Source organism: Echinops telfairi, unplaced genomic scaffold (genome assembly GCF_000313985.2).
Source record: "Echinops telfairi isolate 266 unplaced genomic scaffold, ASM31398v2 ScPeMD7_4;HRSCAF=17, whole genome shotgun sequence".
In the NCBI taxonomy this organism is placed as follows: Eukaryota; Metazoa; Chordata; class Mammalia; order Afrosoricida; family Tenrecidae; genus Echinops; species Echinops telfairi.
Window position 1 is genome coordinate 42072721 of NW_022103900.1, and position 10744 is coordinate 42083464.

General features: G+C 41.1%; 1 protein-coding gene across 1 annotated transcript in view; it reads right to left on the bottom strand.

The window, feature by feature from the left end:
* Window positions 1–10744, bottom strand: part of PIEZO2 (piezo type mechanosensitive ion channel component 2) — a 600576-nt gene that overhangs the window by 226862 nt on the left and 362970 nt on the right. Inside the window, exons 6-7 of the mRNA XM_045298343.1 lie at window positions 6887–7097; window positions 5553–5766 (exon numbers count right to left, since the gene is read on the bottom strand). Of these exons, the coding sequence (XP_045154278.1) occupies window positions 5553–5766; window positions 6887–7097 (425 nt within the window). The remainder of the gene's footprint in view (window positions 1–5552; window positions 5767–6886; window positions 7098–10744) is intronic.

Consider the following 10744-nt stretch of genomic DNA (forward strand, 5'->3'; position numbering starts at 1 on the left):
TTGGAGTTTGCTCTTAGTATGGAAGCGTCGCTGAAGTCTGTTCACTTTGGCTGGCCCTGCTGGTGTTTGAAATACCAGTGACATCGTTTCCACCATCACAGAACATAAGTCACCACAGGAGACAAACTGACAGTCAAGGGGTAGCCTTTTCATCTCATTTTTCTAATTCCTGGGCACACAATTCTTCATTTTATCCCTATTGCATCCATTTCCCCCCCTGTGAGATCTAAAGTAATGTTTCCACTTTCACTTTATTTGTTTGCACTGTCCCTCATTCTTCTTTATTATTCTAGCTAAACATTTAAACATTTTATTCATCTTTTAAAATAAACAATTTATGATTCTGCTGATTCTCTCTTATCTTCTATTCTCTAATCCATTTATTTCCATTCTTACATATATATTTAATTCTGCTGGCTTTGCCTTTAGTTTGCTCTTTTTTTAACTCTTTGAGGTAAAAAGTTCATTATTAATATTAATATTCATGTTCGTTGTACATGTTACTCACACCAATCTTTTGAGGTAACACAAATGTTGTGTTTTCATTTTTATTCATCTCTCTCCATTTTAAATCTCCCTTATAGATGGCTGACAGATCCCTGGTGGTGCAGTGGGTTAAGTGCTGGGCTGCTGACTTCAAGATTGGTGGTTCAAACTCATACGCTGCTCGGCCGGTTAAGGAGGTAGCTATCTGCTGCTCAAGAGATGTTCAATCTCAGAAACATGAAGGTGCAATTCGACTACGCTTATCAGTTACCATGTATCCGAACTGACTTGATGGCAGTGGGGTTTATACTGGAGGCTGTTGAATGCCCCAATTACAAAGAAAATCGCCCTAGATTTTTCTTGGAAGAATTAGGAAGTAAAGTGCATGCTTCAATCATATTTTATCCCAGGCAGCTATGGGTTGCTCATTAGCCTTACAAAGTTTCCAAAAGTACATTGCTTTTCTATACTGAATAAACTCTGTTAGGCAGAAGGAGCTCGCCTCAATCTTTCTGGTAACTAAAACAGGTTAGTTCAGATATACAGAATAATTTGTAAATAAAGTCTGTTCAGATCCCTGTGGTATCAGGGAATAGGATCCCACACTGGGAATGTGGGTTGTTGTCTTCCAGGCCATCACAGATCCTGCAAGAGGGTAGGGCAAGGGCAAGTTAAAATGCCAGAATTTGTTGCAAAGCATCCACCTTATCTATGGTTCAAGTTTCTTTATTCAGCATTTGTTTGGCTGCTGTAAACCAGTGTTTTCCAAAGTAGATGATACCACCCCACAGTGGATACTGCAAAGATCCCGTGGGGCTGCAAATGCAGATGCCTGTATTGTATCCTGGGTTACGGACTATAGTACAAACATTTCTAATTGTCAGAGGGGTACGGAGTAATTTTTTGGTAGTAGACCAAATAAGTTTGGGCACCCATGTATAAACCTTTGGTTGTTTTATAACATTCCAACAAAGTTTGATTCTCTTGGTTTCCACTTGTTTTGCTTTGTGGTAGTATGGGATTATGAAATATCCTACCCCACCATTCTGATGATATCATCCTTCAAATATACTGGTTCCATAGCAGTAACACCCAGCTCAATATGTGAGGCTAAATCAAAAAGTATTGTTATTAGGGTTCCAGTTAATTTATGTGCAGGCTGACTTCAAACACATTGTGTTTAAACACATCCCTGCTACCAATGGGTAGTTTTAGACAAGTATTCTCAGTAATACACTTGTGTGTGAGTCTGGGTACTTTTGAGAAACAAATCCACAGAAACTAATGTATAAGAGAGGGTTTTATATAAAGGTTAATTGCGCATCAAGAAAACATCCCAACCCAGTGCTGCCCAAAGCCACAAGTCCAACATTAACGCATTAACCCATATGTCCAACACCAATCCACAAAGTCCTCCTCCATGTCATAAAACAGACGTAATGATGCCAACTGCAGGGGGAAAGCCGAGTCAGTGAATGTGTAAGCATCTCAGCACTGGCAGGGGTCTCCACACGGGTACTCCAGCACCCAGGGCTGCAACGGGGTAGGTCCATGTGGCTTCTCCTCAGGGATGTCTTGCAGGAATTGAGCCTTGCCAGCTAAAGCAGGGAACTAGCTAAGGTAGCTGCACCCTGGTCTGACCATCAGAGAGCAAGAGACCCAAAATCTAGAAAGGGGAGACTCACTGAGCCATTTATCCCTCTGCCCTTCAAATAACCCCACATGTGTTTATCGGCCAGGTTGGCACAATAAACTAACTACCTCAACTTGTCATAGTCTCATTAGGATGCCTTCAAAAGAATACATTTTGTGCCATTGGGATGGGAAAACTCCTTTGAAGTCAAGGCTAATATCAAAATTTGAACAAAATTCAAGTGGGCGTCTTCCAAATCATGGAAGCTTTACAATATGTTCCAAGGAACGCTACCCCAGATAAGTATTTTTCAGAAGGATCAGGCATGGTGAGGAAGGTGAGGAAGACTTCTAATATGAGACGTGAGGGAAAACTGTCAACCTAGACGGATGAAGAAACTGGCTGAAGTCCACCAGGACCATCACGTGATGCTTTAAGGCATTGGACTCAGGCCTTTTCATCCTCCTGAAGGCGGTTCCCATGCTTTTCCTCCTATAGACCTGCTTTGCTGCCTATTTTGTGGAACTCTGGATGATATGCAATAAGAACTGACGACTAACCTCAAAATTGCTTCAGCTGTAAAATAGTAGAAGTTACCTCTGAAAGCCTCAGGGATTACTCCTGCCACTGCCCCTCCCACAAGAAAGCATCTGACTTGCTAGTATAGTTTCCATCACCTGAACCCAGCCAAAGGAAGAGAAAGATGCTTGAGTTTGTGAGCTGGTGCATTCTGCTGCAGTTTTGGTGACTGGCCTGCTCTACACTGCATGCAAATGGTCAAAGGTCAAGCCAGAAACGAAGAGCCAAGACATCAAAAACCACTTTTGTCTCTTTAGTAATGGGTTCTCAGGGGTAGGCAATTTAGAAATTAGATATTTAAAATAGGGGATGGTAAAAGAATGAAGTGACTGGCTTACCAAATCTTATGGGTGTGTTCGAAAATGGAAGAGGGAATCTAATCACTCAGTATGACTGGGGCAATGAGTTGAAGAGCCTCCAGGGGGTGGCCTGCATGGACAGTGAATTATTTAATGTGGCTTTGCTAGCCAAAGACTTAACTCTCACCAAATGACTTTTCCTTGAATGGGTTTACTAAGACCTGAGATCCCTTCACAATGAACCTTCTGGATCCAGAAGATAGTTATAACATCAGCAGAACCAGGAGTCAGAGCATGGAACTGAGTCATGGATTTGCCCATCACTCTGTAGCAAGCAAAGCTGAGTGCTTTTGTGTAGGAGGCTAGCTTGCAGAGTGGGGTTTCTATGGGTATTTAATTGGGGCAGTTGGGTTTGCTGACCCAGGGAATTGGAGCAGAGTGTCTTGGCTGAAGCTTCCTGGAGTGGGGTTCCTCTGAGCACTTAATTCAAGGAGCTGGGCTTGCTGACCTATGGAACTTGAGCTGAATCCCTTTGTGTTGAGCCTTATCAGCAGAGTGGTATGACTCCTTGGGCATTGATTAGCAGACCTGAAAGAATCTCGTAATGGGTTCTGATAAACAAGTCAACCCTAAGCATTTCTCACTGGTGTTACAACTGGCTATCTTCCTTAATAAACCCTATAAGCATGAGTTTAGTCTGTGAGTTCTGTGGAATGGATATTACAACCCAGAGAGATAACACACAGCCCAACTGATAACTCCAACGGAGTCAATCTCCTCAACAGAGACTATATAACATTATACATCCTAACGTGGATCCTTTGCAGGTAAAATCTGCCAGATCAATAGAAATGTCTCCAAGCTAGTTCTGCAATTCCTTTTATTTCCAGCCTCAGCCTTTAGAGGGCGCAAAAGATCCTTAAACTTGGGTGGGAAGTGTGGGTAGGGCACTCACTGTGTTATAAAGCACACTTATGGTTTCAATTAAATCATCCCTTAAAAGTTACCCTTTCAATAGTATACAATGTTTTTTTTCAATTTATGTTCAATAAACCAAAATTAAACATCTGAGCAACACAAAAGGGCTTATTTAGTTTAGAACTTACGTCTGTCCTAAATTTAGTGTGTTTTTTTACTCCCACTTAAAATAAATCAGCCCCATTATCAAAGTCTCTCAGTTTTAATGTATATAAATAACATTCTTTTATTTTATAATTTACTATACATCTCATTAAATTAATGATAATGTCCTCTATAACCCCCATATAATCACACACCTAAGAAATTAACAATCCTATACTGCCAGTTAACATCCAATCTCTACTCAAATTTTCACCTATATAGTCATGCTTAACATTAATTTATTATGCTTCTTTAGATACTCATTAAATTACAATAGTTTTGCCCTAGCCCCACCCCAATACACACTCTTGTTTTGATTCATGAAGAAACCAGATCGACCACTTTGTGGGTTCCATAAGGTGACCAGACATCCTGCTTTTGGCGGGACAGTCCCGATTTTTAACGATTTTTCTTGTGTCCCACAGCGTTTTTAAAAAGTCCTGATTTTTGGGAAGAATGCACGACAAGCTAGGGTATATAGTTTTCAGCTGCCATGTGGCTATTTCGCCAGGATATGAGTTTTATCAATGGTGTCCCGCTTTACCAATGTTAAAATCTGGTCACCTTAGAGTGATTTCTTGGATTTTCTAGAATCATTTAAACTATTTTTCTATCCACTATGTTTTCTACAAACTGAAGGCAGTTCTCATGTTTACAATACAATGCTGTACATCTCATAATGCATCATATCAAGAGTCACAAAATATCAAGTTATTCCATTTTTGCCACCAGAGTATGATATTCCATTACAATAATCAGAGAAGTTGGACTTTGTTATTGTGCAAACATGTCATTGTGCAAACAATATTTTAAAATAATGGCTTTAGGTTGTGTTTAGAATCAGTATTTCATTAAGGATTGAAAATTGTAATGATCTGATACTATTAATTATCTTTTTTCCTGTAAAGAATCATTTCTCTTCATCAAATGAGATCCCTAGAGTGGCTTCCAAAAAGTCAGCCAATAATTAATTGTTCTTGTTTAAATCTCATTTGCACAATAAGGAGCTGGTGTGATAGCCTTTTCCAATCATGGTAAATTCTTAGATATCTCCCATTTATACTCTCTTTCTTACTGTGGGCTTCTAATGAGACTGGAATAAAATACAAACTAAACTTTTATTTGAAATGTTTTATAAACACTTGATCATTGTTATTCTGATGCTTCATTTGTCCTATAGCTTAGTGCCCCTCTAGAGTTCCTTCGTGCAAGATCTGTTTGACCTGGCCTTATGGTGCACTGTTGGCAGGTCCCCAGCTTCTCTGAATATAGCGGTATTTAATATAGCAATACCTTAATTTTAAAGTAGAGGAGACCCTCCGTCTTTTCTTAACACAACAGTTGCCATCAGGAAGAAACCCTGAAAATTCACAATCCAAACCACGTGGGTGGGGGGCGGGGGAGATGTGAAATACTCTAACTAGTTCTCTTACCTTGCATAGTAGTCACTGGGTGGAACTGCTTCTTGAAAGAATTGGAACTGGTATAAGTAAAGCCCAATCAGGTGCCCAGCAGTGAAAATAGCCAGCAGAACACACAGACAGCTGAAGAGCAATGGGTCAAAAGTCCGGCACCAGGACCACCAGGTGCATAGACCCAAAAATACAAAGAAATACAGAGATGAGGTCAAAGATGGTAACATCATACCTGAGGGAGAAGAATTGAAATCATGAAACATTTGATACAACTGGAAAATAACGTACCATTCAGTACAAGTAACTAATTGCGTTCATTTACATCATGAATGATGTAGTATTGATCAGGTTTATTTTCTGAAAGGTGTTTAGCGCATGTGATTATATCATCCAGAGAATGAGTGGTGCTGGGCTGCCATCCACCAAGTTGGAGCGTCAAAGTCACAAGGTCCTCTACAGGCGATACATAGGACGGTCTGCTCATTTAAAGATTTAAAGTCCTGGACACCCCCAGACGTTCTACTCTGCCCTATGAGATCACCGTGAGCGGGCAGCCAATCAGGGAAGTGGGGTTGGGTTGCTGTAATTTACATAGCAGAATGTGTGCTGTTTTTATTGTGAGAAAGGTATACATGAAGTCTCCTCATTGGACAGTTTAAAGTGGTGCCTCATTAGAAAACTGTACTTTTTTTGTTGAGAATTTCAACTTCTTTTCCTCTTTTTCTTTCCTATTAAAAACAGTCAATCACTTCATCTTGGGAGCTTTCAGATAAGCAGTCTGGGTGAATCTCTTCCAATGGATTTAGCAGCTAGTTCAGGAGCCCTGTGAAAACTGCAATGAAAGCCGGAGCTAGAGGAGCAAGACCGCACAGCCATGGAATTGCTGCCAAAATTTAGAGGAAGCGACTGTCTGCACTGGAAGATTATAATCTAGTTTAGGGTAAAAAAACACACCATTATATCATGGAGAGTTCACTTAAGATGGACTTCATATAAACATGTACCTTTAGAAAGCACATGTGGAGGTCATGACTCATTCCCTCAGTGACAGAGAGGATCAGACAGGGGCTTACGGAAGAAGAGTAGTCGCTCTTCTGGAGTCAAAATAAATAGCAAGTGTGGTCACCAAGATATGGAAAAAGATCGCTTCCCAGAGGTTGACAAAATCATCAAAACATCCTTGTATGATTTGGTGGCTTGTAAATGAGGCCATTTCACGAAAGCTCAGTCATGATTTCGTGCCACGAAATAGAATGGTTTGGTTTTTCATTTTCTCTTCCACCATCCTGTTCTTTGCCAACGTGCTTGCTTGTGTCTTTCACCCTGCTCAGTCTCTTAGAAGGGACACTCACCTGATGAACCAAGTAGAATTGTCACCACGACCTTCCCAGCAGTGGTTATCATGTGGCCAATAAATGCCTTCAGTTTGGAAGCTACAGAGGCAAGCCTGCGGAACAATTTCAATTTCGTGCTTTCCTCCAATTCGCCGTCAACACCATCACCTCCATCTAAATCCTCTTCATGTATCAATGCCTCCTCGGAGTCTATTTTTTCCCCTGCAGTCTAAATAAATGACAAACAGAAAGCATTTCAATCCAGAACTCTGCCTCTCAGCAACTTATATGGTTAGGAATATCAGGGCTGGTCAATGAGGTGAATGAATGTTTTACAAACCAGGAGCAAAATTTCACCATTAAATAAATCATGCCAGAACTTGGAAAGTTTGGGTTTAAGTCCCCACAACTAATGTAAACAAAAAAGAAGTAAACCGCTAAAAAACAACATACCTAACAACATGTCAAAACTCCAAACTCACTGCTGTCAAGTTGAGTCTGACTCATAGCGGCCTCCAGCACTAGGTGGAATTGCCCCTGTGGATTTCCTACATTACTACCCCTTCTGGGATAAGAAAGCCTCCTATTTCTCCCTCAGAGTGACCGGTGGTTTTGAACTGCTGACGTTGCAGTTAGTAGCCCAATTTGTAATCACTACAACAACAGGGTTCCTCTCATTTTTTAAAGGTGCTCATTTTTATAGACTCTCATTTTTAAAAGGCAGAAGAAATTGCCTGAAACATCTATCGACAATGGACAGTGTAAAATATGAAATAATAATATGTAAGTGATCAAAGATTCAAGAGGGCGGGGAGGGGGAAAAAGAGGAGCTGATACAAGGGCTAAAGAAGAAAGAAAATGTTTTGGAAATGATGATGGTAATATAAGTACAAGTGTGCTTAATACAATTGAATATGGATTGTTTTAACATCTGTAAGAACCCCACAATAAAATGATTTAAAAAAATCTTGGCTCTGGGTCTTAAAATGTTGTTTGTTACCAAAATGACTGGAGATCTTGATAAAAATATACGTTGCTTTCACCAAAAGTGTGGGCATGATCAGTGCTCAGGAAATCCCCTTTGTTTCTGAAGTTTATCTTCATTGACTATTTTAGTATTTCCTGCCCATGAGAGGATCAGAACTTGGGTCACAGCTAAATATACAGTCACTTCCTATTTTATCCTTTTTCAAGAACACTCTTAGGGCTTACTCTTGGGCAATTTGATGCTTTAGCATTTCCATAAGAAAACCAGTACAAGCACTTATTCCATTTATTATTTTTAATGAGATCTAAGGTAGTTTTTTTTCAGTTTGTTTTAAAAGAATGAATAGGAAAATTTCTTGAAAAATTAGACCTTCTCTGGAAGGCTTAGGATTTCTTAAAGGATGCAGAGAGAAACAATTGTCTGAAGACAAAAGGAGTCTGATTGAGACACATGTAGCTTTTTTTACCCCCTCCCCGTAGTTCCCAGGCTAATGGATGGCACATAATTCAGTTGGATTGTGATTGCAAAAACTGAGTGGGCTGAGAGTCCCAGAAGGTTTTAGGGTCGAGATTGGCCTCTTCCCCATCTCCACCCCCATTTTAGAAATACTCTCTCAGTGTGCTTAGTTTAGATATTTCCATCATAGTCACAGATGTGGTGTGAACCTTTCCTTTTCCCACGTTTCTTGGAGGATGGTGGACAAGGTATTGGCTGAAGGTACTAGAAGACTTGGAGACAGCTCCAGCACACCCTCCCACATATTTATATAAGGCTTTAATCCTACATATTGGGACATTGGTGACTGTGGTAGATGGCAGCGGTTCTCAACCTGTGGGTTGCGACCCCTTTGGGGGTCGAACGACCCTTTCACAGGGGTCAACCAATTCATAACAGTAGCAAAATTAGTGATGAAGTAGCAACAAAAATAATGTATGGTTGTGGGGCCATCACAACACGAGGAACTGTATTAAAGAGTCGTGGCATTAGGAAGGTTGAGGACCACGGTGCTCTGGATTTCTTTCATATGGCCTTACTAGCACGGAGTTTATAATTCTCTCAAAAACCGCTATCAAGCTGCAAGGGACTGGTTTACTTACTATTTACATAAATGGATTGCAAGGATAAGTTGGTTTACTAGCCACAGAAGCACCTGGTAACCCATCCAGGAGGACTGAGTGGCTTGCCATCTACTAAGGAAGTTGATTAATTTTTCATACTGAGAGAGCCAGACTGGGAGACTGCCTATGTTAGCAATCAAGCTCACAACGATTTGGGGGGAACTTTATGATCATGAAAAGGCTGGATGAAGCACATCTTCTGGACTCAGGGTCTCTGTGCTGAAAACCTTCTAGCTCCAGGTAAACAACTATGATGCCACGGTCCTGCCATGGTCTACTCGCCCTCATGGAGGAAACGCATAAGATATGGTGTTACAGCAAAATGTGATGGTGCCCAGCCATCAGATAGAGCAGCATCTTGTTTTCAAAGAAGCAGCCATATAAGTGAGATGTCAACTAAGCCTACATTTGTAGAATCGGCATGTGGAATACAGGATTTCCCTCTCACCATAATTGAGGGATAGGAATAAGCTGGTTATCAGACAAAAGTATTGGAGAGAGGACTATAGTAGACGAAAACAATACATCTGACTGGAATGGTTCAAACCTTGTCACTTGCTCTCCTTTCTGATAAATTTTCTGCTTGATCTGACTTATAATATTTTTATTTTCTGTGTCTTTTCTTCCTATTGAGGTTTATATTTATTGTATTCTGTCATTGTTGGTAGCCTTCTTGACCCTCTGTTATATATTTTTCTATGTATTTTGGGATCTGAAACCCAGGATGGGTGGATCTATCGTGACAGTAATTAGAATAAGGGCGCCTGGGGGGTCTGGCAGGGGGTGTGGAGGAGCGGGCTAGGGGAGTTGATATCGGGGAGTACAAGGAGGAAGAAAATCTTCCATAACTGATTGTGGTGGCGATTGTTCAACACGGCTTAACACGCTTGGACTATGGAATACAAAGATGTCTGGACTAGGTCCTAATAAAATGGTTTGTTAGCTTGTAACCTATGTGTGTCATAACAAATGAAAAAATGTAAAGATATATTTTAATTACCCATAAAAAAGAGAATAATGTCAGTTCAGAGTTGTCACATGGTAGATGGAGAGAGATGACAGGCTTGCTGGTTGATGGAGAGCGATGGCGACGGTGGGCTAGTTTGTGCAGGGAGAAAAGCTAGGCAACCCCAGGCAGGAGAGAGCAAATGAATCTGGGGATTCTCCCGTAGGGGCTGTTCACAAATGCTTGCGAGCTCTTGGGCAGGGGTCTCTCTCCAGCAGCAATGAGCCAGCAGCACAGCCCAGCACCAGGACATAACGGAGTGTTAGCAGGAGCCCCGTTGTTTGTGTCTCCCAGCAGCGTGAGTGGACACACAGGGAGTGTGGCTGCATTCCGAGGGGGGCAGTGATGATGTGGACACAGGACTTGGTTGGCACGCCTGCTGAGTGCCATGAGTGAGGTTATGGGTGACTTATGGGGAGGTTAAGCTGCGGTTCCCCTTTGAAATGTAGGCAGGTCCCTCTCCTACAAAGTGAGCTTTATGTAGTAGGTGTGACCACCTCACGTATGGAATCTAGTCCTATTATTTACCCTTTGTTTCTATAAATAATAATAATGCTTTTCACTTTGTTACCACTGTGCATCAGCAGTGGTTGATAACACTGGGCACAATTTCTAGTTGTTCGATTGTTGTTTGAGGCATGATATTTCAGTGTGTGCAATATAGACAGACAGTTTGCAACACAGATATCTCAGTGCATGCAACACAGACAGCAGACAGCTTGCAACACAGATATCTCAGTGCATGCAACACAGACAGCAGACAG